The 21,277-nt window shown below is 38.6% G+C and overlaps 1 protein-coding gene across 1 annotated transcript in view; it reads right to left on the reverse strand.

The window, feature by feature from the left end:
- Positions 1-21,277, reverse strand: part of MYO15A (myosin XVA) — a 1,299,796-nt gene that overhangs the window by 761,140 nt on the left and 517,379 nt on the right. Inside the window, exons 31-32 of the mRNA XM_044070057.1 lie at positions 13,187-13,302; positions 9,679-9,770 (exon numbers count right to left, since the gene is read on the reverse strand). Of these exons, the coding sequence (XP_043925992.1) occupies positions 9,679-9,770; positions 13,187-13,302 (208 nt within the window). The remainder of the gene's footprint in view (positions 1-9,678; positions 9,771-13,186; positions 13,303-21,277) is intronic.

A 21,277-nucleotide genomic window follows, 5' to 3' on the forward strand; every position in this document is an offset into this window, starting at 1 on the left:
GAACTCTCATATCATATGAAATGGATCAAATACAACTCCTCCCCATTAAGTAATGAATATTTATGTACGATTAACTGGTGAGGTAGCTATGTTATTTAACAGCCTCATTTTTGCTGTTTAATATGTTATTTTATAACTACAAATAAAAGCCATGCCTGTACAGAATATAATACCTGTTTTCGAGTTCTGTGTGTTAAAGAACACATCTAGAAACAAACTGAAGATTCAAAATGGGCAACTAAAAACACAATATTTCAGATTTTAAAGGGATATTTGTATGTTTTTTCTGACGTCTATAACAATGTTTCAGACACTTGAGTACCCACAGTTGGATTCAACAGTAAGATAAAGTCCCACTCTCAAAAACAGTAAATCAGTATGTATGTAAGTAAATAAATAAAACCCAGTTCTGTAAAAGCATACACAATTTATATGCATTAGCTTACTCCCTACTCGTTTCGGTTATGTGCACCCTTTAACTAACCAGCAGTAGTTGTGGGTAAATTAGCATAATCATCATATTGCAAAAAAGCTGTTCCTTAAAGCAAAACCTCAGAGTGGGATCTCTCCACCCTGAAATACATACATTCAGAAAGATTTCTATTTATGACAAGGACTTCCAGAGCTAATGGTCAAATTGTATGTAGGAAGAGCTGATCATTAACTATTTGCCTTGCTAAGACCCTTGACCTTGTTAAATTGCACAGAAGAGACTATGGTAGCTAAAGTCAAAGTATGTGTTGTATGGCCATATTCAAAGATATAGAAGTAATGACACAAAAAATAATGTGTGCTTGTGACATTACAAAGATGACAGTGGCTCAGGGTCACTGTCTCAGTGTACCTAGTAATTAAATAAATGCTTCATATGGCACACTGGACAGATGGGAGGTCTTTTTTTGCATTATGCCACCAAACAAATCAGTGCTTTAACTCCACCATTTAATTATTGACAACTGGATGCTAGGTAGAAACAGTTGGTTTGTAAGTGCCACTCAGAAGTACAATAAAGTAAAGTTAAATTATAGGTTTCCTTTGTATGCCAAGGACAAAATTATATTACTTCTTTTATAGGGTAAATAATCTGAGACTATATGATTATCTTTATTTGTTACCTACTACAGATGTATAATAATTTCTGGACAATAAAAATTCTTAACATAGTCCACCTACATTCTTTAAAATAACCTCTTACAAAAATAAATGTCTACTATTTTTTTATCATTTACATATGGATTGGTATTAGGCAGAAACTATTTTCAGCTTTTAACCATGACAGCTGATAGGTGGCAGTGTAATACAGAGGTTGGCCTTGCTGCCTCTAAAATCAAGGGGTCACTACTGACCACTCTTTGCTGTGTTTGTGGAACAGGCACATTTGACTGTGTTTTCTCTGTGCTCTGGTTTCTTCCTACTACTCAGAAGCATAACGTTTGACTGACTGCTCTTAGATTATCCTGGCATATTGCGATCATTGTTGGCTTTATGGCATGGACCTCGGCTTAAAAGGAGTATACGGATCTAGTCACTTATCTGGTTGACATATAATTAAAGTTGAAAAGGGACAGGTGTTATACTGTGGTATAAAAACAGAAAATGAGAGGGACAGTGTTCCCCTGACACCTGGTTTTATTTTTTTTTTAAGATTAGAAGAAACTATAAGCAATGTTTGGTGCCCTTTTCCCTATTATAGGTTATCCTGCCCTTTGAGGCACAATTTGTTCAGCCCATCATCTCCTTTGTGCTAGGTTATATTTAACTGATGGCATCACAGAAAAGGCTGAACTCTGCAGGTTTCATGTTATCAACTCATTTTGTGTGATTGTTGAGCACTGTATATATTAAAAAATGGGTGTGTTTTTCAGTAACCCAGCCACTGAGGATGCACAAGCCAGTGCATTTCTTTGTGTTGGTCCCAAGCTCAGATAAATGAGGAGGGTTGCATCAGGAAGTGCATCCGGCATAAAACTTTGCCAAATCATTCATGCGGACAGCAGTAAATATTTACATACCGGATTGGTCGAGGCCCGGGTTAACAACGACCACCACCAGTACTGTTAGCCAACAGGGTGCTGGCGGAAATTGGGCTACTGTTGGCCGAAGGAGGAGAAGAGGGGGAAGGCATGGCCAAAGGCAGGAAGAGAGGAGAAAGGCTAGGACTGTGGTAGTGAGGGTCGGAACTTTGAATATTGGCAGTATGACTGGTATAGGGAGAAAGCTAGCCAATATGATGGACAGAAGGAAGGTTGGTATACTGTATGTGCAAGAGACCAGATGGAAGGGGAGTAAGGCTAGGTGTATCGGAGGTGGGTTCAAATTGTTTTATCATGGTGTGGATGGGAGGAGAAATGGCATAGGAGTTATCCTGAAGGACAGTATGCTAAGAGTGTTTTGGAGGTGAAAAGAGTGTTGGATAGAGTGATGTTTATGAAGCTGGAAATTGATGGTGAAATGATGAATGTTGTTAGTACATATTCTCCACAAGTTGGGTGTGCGATGGATGAGAAAGACACATTTTGGAGTGAGTTGGATGAAATGGTGATGACTGTACCCAAGAGTGAGAGAGTGGTGACTGGAGCAGATTTTAAAGGGCATGTTGGTGAAGGGAACAGAGGGGATGAGGAAGTGATGGGTAGGTATGGTGTTAAGCAAAGGAATGCAGAAGGTCAGATGGTAATGGATTTTGCGAAAAGGATGGACATGGCTGTGGTGAATACGTATTTTAACAAGAAGGAGGAGCATAGGGTGACATACAAGAGTGGGGGAAGATGCACATAAGTGGATTATATCTTATGTAGGAGAGCCAGTTTGAAGGAGATTGGAGACTGTAAAGTGGTGACTGGGGAAAGTGTAGTTAGGCAGCATAGGATGGTGGTTTGCAGGATGGTGTTGGTGATCAAGAAGAGGAGGAGGAGTGTAAGGGCAGCACCAAGGATCAAATGGTGGAAAATGAAAAAGGGTAATTGTGAGGTGGAGTTCAGGGAAGAGTTAAGACAGGCACTGGGTGGCAGCGAAGAGTTACCAAATAGCTGGGTAACTACAGCAGAGCTAGTAAGGGAGATGGCTAGAAAGGTGCTTGGTATGACATCTGGAAGGAAGACAAGGAGACATGGTGGTGGAATGAGGAAGTACAGGAGAGTATACAGAGAAAGAGGTTGGCAAAGAAAAAGTGGGATTGTAAGAGAGATGAATAAAGTAGACAGGAGTATAAGGAGATGAGGTGCATGGCAAAGAGGAAGGTGGTGAAGGCTGAGGATAAGGCATATGAAGAGTTGTATGAAAGGTTGGACACTAAGGAGGGAGAAAAGGACCTGTACCGATTGGCTAGACAGAGGGACCGAGCTAGGAAAAATGTGCAGCAGGTTGGGAGGGTGGCCTAATGGTTAAGGTGTTTGCCTTACAAACACAAGGTGCGGGGTTCGAGTCTCAAAAGGGATAATTGGCTAGGCTTAAAATGGCTCGCAAGGGCAGTTAGCTTAGTACTAATCTATGAACCTATGAACCTATGAAGCAGGTAAAGGTGATAAAGGTGATAAAGGATAATGAGGGAAACATACTTACAAGCGAGGAGCATGTGTTGAGCAGATGGAAAGAGTACTTTGAGGGGTTGATGAATGAAGAGAATGAGAAGGAGAGAAGGTTGGATGATGTGGGGATAGTGAATCATGAAGTGCAATGGATTAGCAAGGAGGAAGTAAGGATAGCCATGAAGAGAATGAAGAATGGAAAGGCTGTTGGCCCAGATGACATACATGTGGAAGCATGAAGGTGTTTAGGTGAAATGGCAGTGGAGTTTTTAACCAGATTGTTTAATGAAATCTTGGAAAGTGAAAGGATGCCTGAGGAATGGAGAAAAGTGTTTTGGTACCGAGTTTTAAGAATAAGGGTGATGTGCAGAGCTGTAGTAACTACAGAGGGATTAAATTGATCAGTCACAGCATGAAGTTATGGGAAAGAGTAGTGGAAGCTAGGTTAAGAAGTGACATGATGATTAGTGATCAGCAGTATGGTTTCATGCCGGGAAAGAGCAGTACAGATGCGATGCTTGCTCTGAGAGTGTTGATGGAGAAGTACAGAGAAGGTCAGAAGTAGTTGCATTGTGTTTTTGTAGACTTAGAGAAAGCATATGACAGGGTGCCTAGAGAGGAGTTGTGGTATTGTATGAGGAAGACGGGAGTGTCAGAGAAGTATGTAAGAGTGGTACAGGATATGTACGAGGGTAGTGTGACAGTGGTGAGGTCTGTGGTGGGAGTGACGGATGCGTTTAAGGTGGAGGTGGGATTACATCAAGGATCAGTTCTGACCCCTTTCTTATTTGCAATGGTGATGGACAGGTTAACAAATGAGATCAGACATGAGTCCCCGTGGACTATGATGTTTGCAGATGACACTGTGATCTGTAGTGAGAGTAGGGAACAGGTGGAGGAGACCCTGGAGAGATGGAGATATGCTCTAGAGAGAAGAGGAATGAAGGTCAGCAGGACTAAGACACAATATATGTGTGTAAATGAGAGGGAGGATAGAGGAATGGTGAGGATGCAAGGAGTAGAGGTGGCGAAGGTGGATGAGTTTAAATACTTGGGATCAATAGTTCAGAGTAATGGTGAGTGCGGAAGAGAGGTGAAGAAGAGAGTACAGGCAGGATGGAATGGGTGAAGAAGAGTGTCAGGAGTAATTTGTGACAGATGAGTACCAGTAAGAGTAAAAGGGAAGGTCTACAAGAGGGTAGTGAGACCAGCTATGTTATATGGGTTGGAGACAGTAGCATTGACAAAAAGGGAGGAGTTAAAGCTGGATGTGGCAGAGTTAAAGATGTTAAGATTTGCACTGGGTGTGACGAGGGTGGACAGGATTAGGAATAACTATATTAGAGGGTCAGCCCAGGTTGGAAGGTTTGGAGACAAAGCCAGAGAGGCAAGATTATGTTGGTTTGGACATGTGCTGAAGAGGGATGCTGAGTATATTGGGAAAAAGATGCTACAGATGAAGCTATCTGGTAACAGGAAAAGAGGAAGACCTAAGATAAGGTTTATGGATGTGGTGAGAGAGGACATGCAGGTGGTTGTTGTGACAGAACAAAATGCAGAGGACAGGAAGAAATGGAAATAGATGATCCGCTGTGGCGACCCCTAATGGGAACAGCCGAAAGAAGATAATGATGGTGTGTTTTTCGGTATTCTGCATCATAATTTTGTGCTATGGCAAACTAGAATTTTAACATATTCCAGAGGGTCTGAGCTTTAAAACTTTATATTTGCAGCATGTTCTATTTATTGTTTTTGACACATTAAATACTAAAGGAATTTTGAATTTAGCTTAAGGAAAAGCCAGGGCTTTGCATTTGAAACTTCTTTAGATTTATAATTTAAAACAGTATCATCATATATTTAATGAATGTCTTAATTTGCATTAATACATCTGTATATTGTTCCTATCAAAGAAATCAATATAGCTAAATTATTTGCTGTTGGCTAAGTTACCAGTATACTATATATTTTTTATTCATCTTTTATTTTTATTTTGAATGGATACAGAAATAGCAAAGATGGCTGACCACTGATTCCCAATGATACTCCTTTATAAAATGAAAATTGAGTCTAAGGGTTCCTGCCAAAGTAGTTTAGTTCATTTGATTACCTTACACTGAACCACCTGACCAGCTAGTATCACATCTGATGGATGTGACCAAATGAACATGAAGGCCTCATGACAACTGACTCATTTGAGAATGCCTCATACAAGTGCAATCATAACTTAGCAGAAGTTTCCAAATGTTAATAGCTTTTAGGAGCAAAAAAAAATAAAAAATCACTCGGGGAAAAGCATTTTTGTAAGGACGACAAGCCTTCCTGAATCACCCAATGTGTGTGTGTGTGTGTGTGTGTGTGTGTGTGTGTGTGTGTGTGTGTGTGTGTGTGTGTGTGTGTGTGTGTGTGTGTATGTGTGTGTGTGTGTGTGTGCGTGTGTGTGCGTGTGTGTGTGTGTGTGTGTGTGTGTGTGTGTGTGCGTGTGTGAGGTTGCTGCCCTACTGCCCTGCTACACATACACACACACACACACACACACACATATATATATATATATATATATATATATATATATATATATATTCCAGCTTTGATGTTCCATCATGGGAAATGGAAAACTCTCTGTTTAATCAGCAATTTTTCCTTTTGTTTAAAAGCTAGCTGGTCACACACTAATGATCTCATATGTGAATGTTGATCACTAGTGTTCTAGAAAGAAGTCTGCCTCCCAAAAGAAGCAGAGTCCGACTCAAGCTTTTCTTCACATTCAGTGCTCTCATAGACTTTCACAGTTAGTGTTGCTTGTCCCTGACATTTATTCCACACACAATTCATATATTCGCCTTAGTATGCACTAACTTCAAATTAGTTATTTGTCTTCTTTCACACATAAACATACAAAAACAAACACACACACACACACACACACACACACACACACACACACACACACACACACACACACACACACATGGTGATGCTCTTCTTAGAGGGCTATTTTACAGATGATTCCTAAACCTGAATGAGGGATTGATTATCTCCACCCCACACCTGTTAAATGAATGGCTGTGTATCTTTCTGTTCTGTGACAGAGTCTAAATTCTTGGATTTTTAGCTGTGGAGTGTCCATAACTGAGAGTCAGACTGGCAGTTGATGGCATCAGCCACTAAGAAGTCAACATTTTCTCTTTGTGGGTGTAAATGGGGGACAAAGGTCCCAAATCAGGAAAGTATCATCAATTATTGGCCTTATATATTTAAAACGTTGATAGAACAGCAGGTGTTGCATTAGCATACATTTTCTAAAGAATACGAAGTCTGGAACTCAAATATCTGTCATTATTTAGTGATTGCAGTCCTCAGCGTCTCACCAGAAAAAGCACAAATTTTGCAACGAATAGACCAAACATATGAAGGAAAGGTCAGAGGCATTCTACAAACTCAGGTGCAGTTGATAGCTATGACCAGCAAGGAAATAGTTATTCAGAGGTAATACAGAGGGATTGGTAAGTATATTTGCCAGTTGACCATGATGGTGCAGCAGTTAGTGCTGTAACCTCACAGCAGGAGGTTCTCTGGTTTGATTCTCTGCTAGAGCACCTTCTGTGCAGAGTCTGCATGTCCTCCCTGCAGTCAAAAGAGTTTTAAAGACATGCAGTAGGTGCGCATGTGTGTGCCTTTTGTGAAGGCTGGGTACTGGGCTGGCAGCTCGACACAGTAAAAACTCCACGGCCAATCATCTGCAGACCAGTGATCCACTGTGGTGACCCCTAAGAGGAGAAGCCAAAAGGTAAGTATATTTGCCAGAAAAGACCACAGTTAAGACAAAGTGTTATGGGGGTTTGGTAACTTGTCTAAGTACAAACAAGGAACAGGATAAGCACAGAGGATAAGTAACTGTTCCTACCAGCCAGAATTACAGTTGTCTTTCATTAGAAATTGTCAGAGACTTCAGTTGAGGGGACTGGGGTATGTAAAAAATGTAAGTAATTATTTTAAAAAGATTTCCTAATTCAGCCGTATGTAGACCTTTATAATTTTTTCAGCAATATGCCATGGAAGAGCTTTGATTATTCACATTTTGGCTTGCCTATAAACCATGGCTGTGCGATAGCAGCACACTGTCGTTATTATACAAATGGAAGGCTAGCAGTAAAACTCTTGAGTCACCTCAACACTACTGAAATGCAATAGTATCCTCAAAGTGAGAATATTAAGGAGTTTGGAGAAGCAAAACTCCACACAAAAATAGCTTAAATAGCCATTTTTGAGATTTACTTGTGCAATGCACAAGCTCACCAGTGTGACCATTCAGAGTTCCAGGTTCCAGAGTTGCTGTCTCACAAAGTTCAATAGGTCCATTATCCACTAAGTCTCAAACAAACCAAAAGCAAACCCAAGCTCAGAGAAATGGTCAAAACAAGCAAAAAACAAGAGCTGTAAACAAAAAGAATATTGACCAAATCTTCCAGTGAAATTGAACACTTTTGCCTCACTTTTGTTCAAAACTTCTTCAGAATACAAACACACAGTGCTGTACAAACTTAAAGGTACAAGTTGTTCCTTCGGCTTTTCCCAGTTAGGGGTCGCCACAGTGGAACTCCGGTCCACTAATGATTGGCAGTAAATTTTCAATGTGCCGAGGTGCCAGCTCGACGCCCAACCTTCAATGAAAGCACGCCCATTTATGCATGTCTTTTGAAGGCCACTCGACCGTGGGGAGGACATGCAGATTCCGCACAGGAGGCGCTCCAGCCGAGAATCGAACAGGAGAACCTCTTGCTGTGAGGCAACAATGCTACTGCTGCACCACCGCGGCTTAAAGATACATACCAAATAAAATATAAAAACAAACACATAAATAGGTACCTGAGATATCCCAGAATTTAATCTCAATTACTACAACAGCTCCCTGTATTTAATCCTATTTTCCCAGTTTTCACCTCATCCTGGATAAGGAACTTGTTCCAGTACATAAGCCATTAACTTTTTGAAACTTCTGCATTGTTGTGCATGTTTAAGGGCATTAGTTGAATCTTTATTTTTTATACTATAATTATACTCACTGTTGTTGTGTCAATTGAGATTAAATTCCGGGGTATCTCCAGGTTTAAATGGAGACATATCTATTAATTGTGTTTTAAAAATGAGGGTTGTGAAACTATAAGAACACGTTTTGTTTGGTACCTGTCTTCATGTGTTTTTTGTATATTTTATTTGGTATGTGCCTTTAAGTGTTTAGTCACATGATTTCTTGGTTACATGACTTAGATCACTTGGTTTACATGGCTATTTAAAGGTCTGTACAGCACTGTGTGTTTGTATTCTGAAGAAGTCTCTAATAAAAGTGAGACAAAAGCACTCAATTTCACTGGAAGACATTTGGTCAGTATTATCCAGTATTAGCTGTCCACATAAAAGTTCTGTGCAGAAACATTTAGATGGATTTCAGTTTGTGGATGTATTGTAAAACATAATTTGGATGGTGAGACATGCCATCTGAAGAACAGTTACTAACCGCAAGCAATCTCCCTGATTCTGTCTCTCTAAATTCTCAAATTCTTGAATGTCTGCATTTATTGGCTGTACTGTGCACATTGTAGGCATATCACTACTGAGTGAGTCATTTTTGCACCTTTGTAGGGTGTTTCTGTTTTCTCCATGATTGACAGACTATGAAGTTGATATATGTAAGTTAGCAGGTTGTAGAAAAAAAATGCTTGGTAAGTAATTTCCCCACAGATCTGAGTCCTTTTCATTCTTCCTCACTAATGGGTTTGGATCCACATTAGTGAGATAGAATGAAAATGGACAACACAGATGCAAAGTTATGGTGAGTACATAACTAAGACTTTTTTTAATGAGTTTGGCTCATCCAGCTATTATGCTTTGGATTCTTGTTATGTATCTATTTAGATCGATGATCTCATTTATATATGCTGAATCTGATTTTAACGGGCTAGATTTAGGAAAGCAACCAACAGTACTACTGTTTGTCATTTACAATTTTTGTTGCAGACTTTGGGATGGTATTACAGTAATTCTGTATATAACATGTTTACATTCAATGCCTAGCTTTATTGGGAAATAAGAGACATAGTTTCATTATACTCCTGTGCATTTTTGAATAATTAAGTGTCTTAGTTCTTACTCCATTTCCGTAAGACAGTACAGGATCAAACAAACTGTCAAGGTAGTTATCAAGGCCTTTCTGAGAGCGAGCTTCAACATAGGTGTCAGAATCTGTTGAGAGAAAAACAAAAAAACAAAAAGAAATCAGACATCATGAAAAACAGGAAAGCATGTAAGCAACAACAAAAATTTAATTTAGAAAGCTATTGCACATGTTGTCAGATATATTCTGCTGCTCATAATGCATGAGGCATGTGTTATTGGGATCTACGTCTAAATACCGTACTTTCAAAATCCTGAAGACCAAAACACTGAGATCAAAGTGCAGAAATCTTAAAATGCTGAAAGTTTAAAACACCAGTGCTCAAAAGACTGAAAAAGTTCAGATTGCCGAGTGTCATAAGACTGAAAGTTAAAGTGACGATTTTGGAATGCCGATAGTATCGTGGGAAGTCCTTATTCACTGTTTGTAAATGTGGTATGTCTCTTTAAATTTATATAAGAAGTATGTGAACAAATATGACAGACGATTTGTATGCTCCCAGCATATAGTGTATGCGTGTACCATACTATAAGTTAAGAAAAAGGCATATTCCCTTTTCCCCACTGTGGTGCGATCTCAGAGTTGGTATATGTAGTTAGGGGGGAGTGGGGGGTGCAGTCCCCCATTTAGGTGGGTTTTATTTAGTCTGGTTTGCAGAGGGTAGGTAGTAAGTAGATATTTCATTTTTAAAAAGAGTTCTTGTTTGTTTTCAGATGTATACAGTATTGTTTTGTTTTTGTATAGTGCTGCTTTGGTGTAGGGAGTTGTATGTAAGTTTTGTGCATTTGAATTCGGTATTTTGGGCGTTGGTGTTTTAAACTTTCAGTATTTTAAGATTTCAGCATTCCAGTCTCTGTGTTTGGTATTCAGGATTTTGAAATTATGGTATTTAGAAGTAGATCCATTATTGTGGTTGCAATGATTTGTCAAAATAAAGAAGATTGTTAAAATAATAACATTCTTAGCAATCAAGCTGGTTTTGAGAAGTGAACTATAAATATGATGACAATTTATTCTCAGCAAACGTCACCATTTATCTGGATAACTTTATAAATGAAAACTGATCATATACCACAGAGGGCATTATTTAAAACAAAAGCTCAGAATTCTTTCTATGAACCTGAAATATAATTATCACTGACTTGTCTATAGTCAGTGTCGAAAAGAAGCTTGTCCGTTTTATTTTTCAGGGTGTGATTGTAATGCTAACCAGAGCCCTTACACAATGCCAATCCCCTTCCCTTGTTCTCCATTACAGTAGCGGGTGGGCACGCTATAGCTCCATGAAAAGTATCCATGAGCTTAGTTTGCATATATAACTCCAAATGTTCATCTTTGAGCAAAGCCACTTGCTGATGTGGATGTGCAAGTTTGCAAGGTGTCTTGAACCAGGATTACCGAACTAACATTAATCTACTTTTTAAGCAACACAGTTCAGTGAAGAGGTAATCACAAGGCAGGAAACTTCATTTATATGAGTACTAAAGCTGCCAAGTGATAGAAACATTGTCACTCATCTCTCAGTCCTCTTTCTTTCTGGCCTATAATAGTACACAGTTATCATGGGCTAATCATCATAGTCCTTATCCAAGCTAAGGCGGATTTAAAGCATCCATAGAAGAATGACAGCAAACTGCTGGTGTTGGTAGGTTTACCCTCTGCTGTGTTTGCAGTGTATACCATTTTTTTGGAATGATGTAGCAGCCCTGAGGTAGAAGACATCTGTGCATTTTGTAGTGCTGTGAGAGGTGTAGGCATATATCCAATATATCCCTTATAATCAGGATAGTTCTCCGTTTACCTTTTTAATTTATCATCAACCTGTGTCTACTTTTCATAGTAAATAAGCAATTGACGAACATAACGTTCACACACAACAAATGATTTTCAAAATGTTCTCATTGCAAGTCTCAAAGAAGTGTCTCTCATTGTGACTGTGTCCGTACTTCACTGCCTTTGTGTTCACTGCTCATGTGACTCATTTTCACAGCACAAAGCTGAATGGCATGGCTGCAAAATTTTTCTTATTTTTTTTTTTTTTTTTATGAGCTATAGATTTGCAGTGTCTGCAGTAGAACCTGACCACATTAAGTACAGTGCTAATTAGATCTAAATATTCATACTTCGTAAAACATAGTAATGACAGAGCTTAAATAACATTACCAGCATGGGTCTATATCACATTATCAAAATTCCAAAATGTCGAACACCATAAGCTTGACCTTGGAATCTCAAAATGTGATATACTCGAACGCTCAGAACAGCAAATTTTTTCCAAGGGAAAAAATTTGCTGTTCAGAGAATACACACACACAGTACAAGCACACCAAAATACATAATCCACACATACACACTTCACAGAACCCTGCACTAAACCATACATACACTACTAGCTATCCACTTACCTTAACCCAACCCTAACCCTAAGATCCCCAACTAACGCACACTCATCTTACCCACTCCCTAACCCTAAGGTCCCTAACTAATGCACACTCACCTTACCTGCTCCCTAACCCTAAGGCCCCTAACTATTGTACACTCACCTTACCCGCTCCCTAACCCTAAGGTCCTTATCGCACACTCACCTTACCCGCTCCCTATCCCTAAGGTCCCTAACTATCACACACTCACCTTACCTCGGTCCGTTCGCACACTTACCTTAACCTGGTCTGTCACCTTCGCACCACAGTCGAGGAAATAGCGAAGCCGCAGAAATGGCCCACCGAATACTTTCCCTAGGAAAATATTTGTTCTGCAGCTTTGCTATTTCAAGCGTTCGCTGAATAGGGGTCGATATTATAACATTTGAAGTTTTAAGACTTCGATGTTATAATATAGACCCACCAGCACACCATCCAATGTACTTATCAGTTGGTGGGTTCACCCCATCTAAGGAGGCTTGCAACAACTGTAGAATCATTGTAACAACCATAGAATCATTGTAACAAGTGCAGAATACTCTTCAATACATAATAAAACTAGTTTTATTATCATTGTGATTTTCAGGTTTGGATGCAGTCAACTGATCCACCTTGGCTCACATTTCTTTCTCTAAAAATAACCTTGTCTTCAATTTTAGTGAAGTCCATTGCCGTCATAATGTACACGACACTTTGATAACCTAGCACCCAAAATCTCACTTTAAAAAACTTTACCCTTAAAAATAATGCAAAAATTATGCCTTGATAAATGGAGCAACCAGCAAAGATGATGTATCACAAGGTCTTCCTGTGTGTTACTTTGTGCTGCTAACGTCTCACACATAGGTATAAATTGTTAGCTATAGCCTTGCACAGTCAGATGCCTGATTTTTTTAAGTAGTCTAAAATGGGAGGTGAAGGCTCACAGGTAAGAAGTCAAAAATCTAAGCAGAGAGCAGTGCAACAGGGTAACACTAGAAGCAATGAGAATACACATAATTGACAAATATTGGCTGTATAACAAAGGAAAAAGACTGCTGTATTTGTCACATTTCTGTACATACCATGACTGTAGTAACCATCTGAATCCAGGTGGCTGGAGGAAGGCACTGTGGCAGCTTTATATGCTGGAGCTGAAGGGCTGTCATCATCAGAATCAAACCCACTTCCAAACACACTGCTGTGGGAGGAAAGAAACAAAGAGTTTATAAAGATCTATCTACATACTTCATAATGTCTATCTTTGTCATGAAAGACTACATATTTGACCTGACATGGATCCCATAGTCTTTTTTTATCATTAAGGCTTTGTAGGATGTACTATTGTCCTATTGGCAAAGGCTAATGTTTAGAAATAATGACATTATAAATTCAAACCGGTAGGCCCCAGTGCAAAGTGGGAAATCTTGGATAAGTCAACAAATCTCCAGTATGGCCTAGACTGTGCTCTGTAGTGAAGTTATATCCCCCAAATGCCTAAAGACAACCAGACCTCCTAGCACTGCAGTCTCAAGATGAACATATAGGTAAAACTGGGAGTTGTCCCCAGCCAGATAGCTTTCCAAGATATTATTAATGGGACATAAATGGCCCACAATGTTTATAAAAGATAATTACAACACATTTATTTTTGAAGTCGTCCTCTTCCCAAGTTTACTGTGCAGTACTAACAGTAGAATACATTATGTTATACACAACTAAAACGGGAGGGGCTCTGTTTGCTTTACATTAGTAATATGAATAATTGTTTTGCTAGATGGGTGGGTAGAGGAAAAGGAGCAGTCATCATTTACATATTGTAATAATGTTTGCTCTTTCTCCGAGTTTGAGTGACTTTGGAGTGGTAATATAGAAGTAAGGGGGTGAAGCCTCCCACATGGGGGTAGAAAAGCAGTTACGTGTATTCACATTTCCAAAAAAATCATGATCTTTTCAAGTACATATGTGTAGAGCTTGTATGTACCTAAGGTATTAGGATTTGGGGTGAAACTACTGTGTTTAGAGCTGATACATTTCATGGGTGCGTAGTATGTCTCACATGCATTTAGAGCAGTAGGGACCATGCTGTCTATGTATCAGTTATGTCACCATAACTGGCACTGCCTGTCACACCTAGATCAGGAGGGGCTTAGTAATATAACCTCGAGTGAGCCTGACTGTCACACACACTTAAAATATGAGCGACTCTGCCATCCATTCACTATAGATGTAATGTTAAGTGACCCTACCTGTCATACATACCTAAATTAGGAAGTGGTCAAAGGAATGTAACTCTGAGTGATCCTGTTGTCACACACACTTACAATATGAACAACTCTGCCATCCACTCACTATAGATGTAATGTTAAGTGACTCTACCTGTCATACATACCTAAATTAGGAAGCAGTCAAAGGAATGTAACTCTTAGTGATCCTGTTGTCACACACACTTACAATATGAACAACTCTGCCATCCACTCACTATAGATGTAATGTTAAGTGACCCTACCTGTCATACATACCTAAATTAGGAAGCAGTCAAAGGAATGTAACTCTGAGTGATCCTGTTGTCACACACACTTACAATATGAACAACTCTGCCATCCACTCACTATAGATGTAATGTTAAGTGACCCTACCTGTCATACATACCTAAATTAGGAAGCAGTCAAAGGAATGTAACTCTGAGTGATCCTGTTGTCACACACACCTGAAAAGGGAGGGACATTCCTTCCATATACTAGTGATATAGCCTTGAATGACCCTTCTTGCTCTCCCATACCTCCAAAGCAAAAGGCGGTGCCCTACCCTTTTGCACTAGTGACACAGTGTCCCATTTCTGACAGCATACTCAGGTGGCACGGGGCTAGTGCCACTGCCTTTCATTTTCATGGTTTGAGGTTTGCGTCTGGCCTCTGAATGATGTCTGAGTAAGCTTTACATTTTCTTCCTGTTTTCACTGTCTGCCTTGTTTTCCTTCCAAAGAAATGTTATATTGATGGGGTAGTGTAAAATGTTCCTCAGATTTATAATTTTGAGACTGTTACCCGGGTTTCCATTTTATTGGTGCCTTTGCCTTAGTGGAGCTAAACAGGTTAACAGAAGAAATAAACACTGAGTGATCTTGCCTATAACACAATTAAAGGATGAGAGACTCATTCTGCCATGATATAGTCATGTTATATTAAATGACCATTCCTGGCATATACACACACCTAAAACTGCAGTGACCTTGCTCGCATTTGTTATGCAGCCTTCAGTGACTTTGCCTTTTACAAAAACTAAACAGAGGGATCCAGCATGCTTATTTATTTGTAAGTTTTGTTTTATTTTCTCAGTGGATAATGCAGTGAGCAGTGCTCATTCTCAGTGGGGACTAGAAAAATGTTCTACATTATATATATATATTATATATATATATATATATATAACAGATTTGCATTTCTTAAGCCATTCTCTGATACTTGATTTATTTTATTCATAGTCCTTGGGAAACTGGAGCATATGCTAGCAAAGTGTAAAGCAGAGACAACTAATCCTGGATGGGACACCAGCCCATCACAGGATGCAAACACATATGTGCATCCACACACATGTACATAAACACAAACACACATACACCCCTGGATAATTCAGAGGATCTCCAGTTCACCTATCAGATTGTCTTTGGAACATGAGATAATACTGGAGCACTTGACAAAAACCCTCATGGATACGGAGAATATACAGAAAGGGCACAGAAGGCACCCTGGATATTGACAGAACTACAGAACCAATCACTGTGAGTTTCAAACACAAACAGTAAAGATACAGAACATTATACACAAACTTAAAAATACAAAATAAGAACAGTGAAACAATTTGCAGTTGCCTAAGACCGATATTTAGAATGTAACTGGTGTGATACACAAGGCAAAATCAGAAAATTGCAGTTTAAAAAGTATGAAATGAGCAACAGAATGCAAATTCAACAATAATTTAAACTGGTAGAAATACAGCAGAATGAACATATCAGGGATGTCACAAGGTAGCCTTACTATGTGCTATTAAATTAACCTTGAGCTACCCTGCCTATTAGAACACCAAAATCAGGAAGGAGCTCACCAGCTTGCAGAATCGTCACATGATTCTATATGAGCCTATCACTTTTTATGTTCATAGGTTCATAGGTTCATAGGTTCATAGGGTCATACTAGGCTATCTGCCCTAGGGCATTTATAAGCCTAGCCAGAATGTGTTTGGCTTTCGCCACCCATTTTAAATTTATTTTGCTATGCCCTTTTTCGAGGTTAGTATACTGTGCCTCTGTCTAACAGTGACACAGAATTGATACCCAGGGTAAACCTACAATCTCCCATCCACTCATCAAGATTCCTCTTGAAGAGAGTCAATGAGGGACTCTGCCTAACCTGGACTGGGATTTTATTCCAGAGTGAAAGGAGCCTCTGGGTTATGAATCTGTCCCTCCAGCATGTCCTATTTATTTCAGTGCTGAGGTTCAAGTCTCTCGAGCGCGTAGCTCGATGAGATTTGGATTTTCTGAGGTGCAGCATGTCCATTAATTCCGGGTTGGACATGGCTGTAATATGTCTATGTAAATTAGTATTGAACATTATTTGTACATTGCTAATGTCCCCTGTTATGCTGTATGTCTCTCTCTATCTACACAATATGTAAGATACTTTTCATCTAGTCACAAATAATCTAAAAAAAATTAATCTAATACACATTTAATCTAAAACACACTTAGTTGAATTACATCTAAAATTCAATAACAGCAAAAACTTCTCCAAATTCCTTTTTTTGCTACCTGCCTTTACTTAAATATATTAACTCCAGGGTCAAAGAACCACAGAGTAAAGAGAAAACTCCCAAAACACTGCATCTCTGCTGGGACACAAGCACAAACATTGAGAGAGAGAGAGAGAGAGAGAGAGAGAGAGAGAGAGAGATACAGCATAACGGGGGGCATTAGCAATGTACAAATAATGTTCAATACTAATTTACATAGACACTCCCATGATCCAAAAATATGCCAGCAGTGATTTTCTATAGCCCTGCACACACTTTTCTTTCAAATGTGATTCAGTCATTTGTATTTCTGATGAAATGTGGTTTAGATCAATTATGACTTTTTTTGCAGACGAAATGTATCATAGATCAAATGTCACATATCTTTCTGTATAGTTCTCCTTTTCTACTAACTGCACACTTAAACCAGGATAATCTCTACCTACTGTGCAATAGTAATGCAATATTCATTTAACATATATAGCACGTCTAAATGGGAATGACCCTTCTTACCTTGCAATGCTGCTGTTAACTTGAGTGACTGTGTCTGTGATACACTTAAAAATCAGTGCACCCTGCCTGCTGTGAATGAGCGAGCCTGCCTGTCACACACTTAAAACTGGCTAAATGCACCTACCATACACTGAATAGCTCTTCTCAGTGTCCACACTCATCTAGATCAGAAAGGACCCTGCCTAGAGGCACTGTTGATACGATGTTGTTTGAGCTACTTATCACATGAGGATTTTAGATCTTTTGGGGCTGGTATTCTAATTCACATATCTGTACCACATCAGTTATGGCAATATGTCCAGACTTGTTATTTAGTTTGTTTAATGGAGTCATTTTGTAGGCTTTTTTAGCCATGAAATCATCTACATATCCAGATGATGGGGGGAGGTGGTCTCAAGCATCTTGGTTGCCATGGTGCCATCTTCACATGGGGATGATTGTACTTTTTACTGCACGAATACATTTAGCATTAAACAAATATGCTTAAGTTCATCTGTAGCCAGGTTTTTTCATCCATTTCATCTTAATTTAAATTCAATAAAACGTACTAAAGAAAAAAAAAACATGTTTACTATTACATAATTTATTGTTTACCAAGAATTCTGTTATCTGACTGATAGAGGTCAACAGCTTCTTCTGCAGAAGTAAATGCTTTTTGTTTACTTTCTTTCTTCTAAGTCTTTCTCAGTGATTTGCTTCTTATTGAAAATAATGCTAACTTTATTACAAGCAGTTATTAAAATTCATTAATAATGTAGGCTGCATTCATGAAGCCCAATAGCCATGAAGCAATTTAACTTGTGCTTTTTCCTCCTCCACATTCGTAGGGAAAAATACTCTTCAAGCATTTGCCTAGACCTCTATAACTTTCTCTCTACTGTACTGATTTTAGATTCCATCACTGGTAAATGTTAAATATATTTAATTTAACAGCTTGCAATTTCATCATTTATATAGTGTCTTACTATCCACCTGCATATTATATGTGCATAGTTCACTTCCATTAATACATGAACTTACATGTCTGCAGGGAAAAAGTGGGATATAGTTTTAAACCAGCCACTATGGCAAACTCATATTCTAATTTAGCATATGTAATTTGGGTTTCTACTTTCCTTGTAATGCAACAATAGGTCTATGATTATGTTGTGAAAACTTATTTGAATCTAAGCGGCACGTGGCAGAATGTGTGAAAATATTTTTTTTAAAAATTCACTTTCAAAATATATTGTTTCTGTGTGTGTGACTTTGCCCTTATATCACTGCATGAGAGCTAACCTTGAATATCACCTAATTGCAATCAACACCAAGGTCATTGCATCTTGGGGAAAAAAAGTGAATGATGCATCAGAACTGGTGCAACTGGACATAACAAACTGGAAAAATAAAAGTTGATTTTCTAGCCTCCATATGACTCCCTGCAAAATAAATTCCAGCTGGTAGCATGAGTGACTGTGTTTTTTAAAAAAATTCTGTTTGTAATTTTCATTTCCACTATGCAAGTTTATAAATTTCACTGCCCTTTACTGTGTGCTTTATATTGAATGCCCCCCCCCTTTTTTACAAATTTTCTTAGATTTCCCTTACAAATTCTGAATCTAGGTAATCTATCAAACTGTTCACTGCATTATGGCCTATGGAACAGTTAAAACCTATATTTTTAAAATGATAGATTTTCAATTTAGTCTGTGCCAGCTTCAACCCAGAGAACTTCTTACACAATAGTGGCATTAGAGTTAACTTCTGGGCCACCTTATTCAGAACAAGCTTCTGACTGATTCTCAGCACGGCTTCAGACCATACCACAGTACCACCTCAGCCCTCCTATCTTTCTCAAATACTATAAACTGCAACCGTAATAGCAACAAACTATCCTCAGCCCTCTTTCTAGATCTCTCTAGAGCCTTTGACATGCTTAACCACCAACTACTCATCAATACTCTGAAGGCCTTCTCTTTAAATAACCATGTAATACAATGGTTCCAATCTTACCTGTGTGGTAGAGAAAAAGCCATCCTATGGCAGGATAAACTGTCAGCCCATCTTTCCATTAGACTAGGTGTCCATCAGGGCTCTATAGTTGGACTCCTTCTTTTTTCCATCTTTATTAATGACCTTCCCACTGTTATCCCAAATGCAACCTGCATTTAATATGCGGATGACTCCACTTTGATCTGTTCAGCCTTCTCCCCGACAAATCTATTGACATTAACCCAGAATACTTTCAACATAGTTGAAAACTGGCTATCTAATTATCTGCTGATCTTAAACCCCAACAAAACAAAATTGCTTCTTTTCGCTCCCACTTGTAAGTCCACCTTTCCATCCTTTAACATAACATCTAATAATGGAACCATTATTTCCCCAGATCCCTATACCAAACTATTATGAGTTATAGTAGACAACAACTTCAAATTTGATATGCATGGGAATCAAACTATTAAAATCATCAATAAGAAACTTGGCTCCCTCTACAAGATCAAACCCTTCCTTCCTCCACCTGCCAGGACTGCTATTGCCTGTTCCCATCTACTTTCCACTTTTCAATATGCCTCTCCTTTACTCACCAACTTGAATAAATCATCTCTTAACAAACTTTCTAGTTGTTATAACCACATTGCTAGATCCGTAACTGGTATGGCATATAGGACTTGCCACTGCTGCAACCTTAAACTTCTAGGCAGGCTAGAATTGCCTAGCCTACTCAATTACAACCAGCTTATTGTGACTTATAAAGTTCTCAACCATCCTGAAAATATGCCTGCACTTTACAACATAATGTGCCTCTACAGGAACCTGAGGCCACTTTGTTCATCCAATAGACTGCTGGTTCAAACATTCCAAACAAATAACTCTGCTGGGGACTCCCTGTTTGCCAAATCTGTTGGCAAAACGTGGAACTCATTACCAACAGATCTTCCTCTAGAATCCTCTCTAACGCTATTCAAAGAAAAGTCTCAAGCAATACTTTAAAACTCACTGGTTATGTCCTTGTTCTAATCCTGTTTATTTCTCTATAAATTATGCACTTTGACATAAATTGTTTCAGTCTAACATCTCAACTGTTTTCAAAATGTGAGAGTCTGTATAACTTACTTGTTCTATCTATATATGTAGCTTATTTATTTATTTATTTATTTTACATTTGTTGACCGGGCTAGTCTAGCTGGATATATTTCCATTTTCAGTAGAGGCCCGGGGAGAAAAGCTCCAAAACATTAATAGTTAGATCATTACTTAAAATACAGCAACAGGATGGTAAACATAGTTGAAACATCGTAAACGAAAGTAGTTCACATAAGTATACAAAAATCAGTAATAATAATAAAAAAGTGATCAAAAAAGATATTTACACTAGTATAGAAATCATTAAGAATGGTGAGATGAATTCTATTACACAATAAAAGTGACATAGTGTTATTATGTACTAGGTTGTACTAACAATAAGCAGGATGAATCTACGAAATTGCTTCATTGTGGTCAGCAGTTCAGTTCTTCATCATAGAAATTAAAGAAATATGTGTGAAAAATTGGTAGGTGTAGAAGTAACCTTAGTAGAGGGAAAGGTTAGTCAGGTTTACAACATGGACATAACCAGTGAGTTTTAAAGTATGTTTTTAGTCTTTGTTTAAAGAGAGGCAAAGAAGAAAGTGTTGTTAGTTCATTTGGAAGGAGGTTCCAGTCTTTTCCCACTGTGTTAGAAAACAGGGAATCTCCAGCCAAGTTATTAGTGTTGGTTATACTAGCTAGAAGCTTGTTAGAGGAGTGCAGTGAGTTTAGGTTTTTATAAGGGATTATGAGATTGGATCGTATAGGAGTTCTATTAGGTTGATAAAATATCTTGTGGGTCATGGTTAGTTGGGAGATTTTCA

Source organism: Protopterus annectens, chromosome 1.part0, assembly GCF_019279795.1.
Source record: "Protopterus annectens isolate FY-2018-M chromosome 1.part0, PAN1.0, whole genome shotgun sequence".
In the NCBI taxonomy this organism is placed as follows: domain Eukaryota; kingdom Metazoa; phylum Chordata; order Ceratodontiformes; family Protopteridae; genus Protopterus; species Protopterus annectens.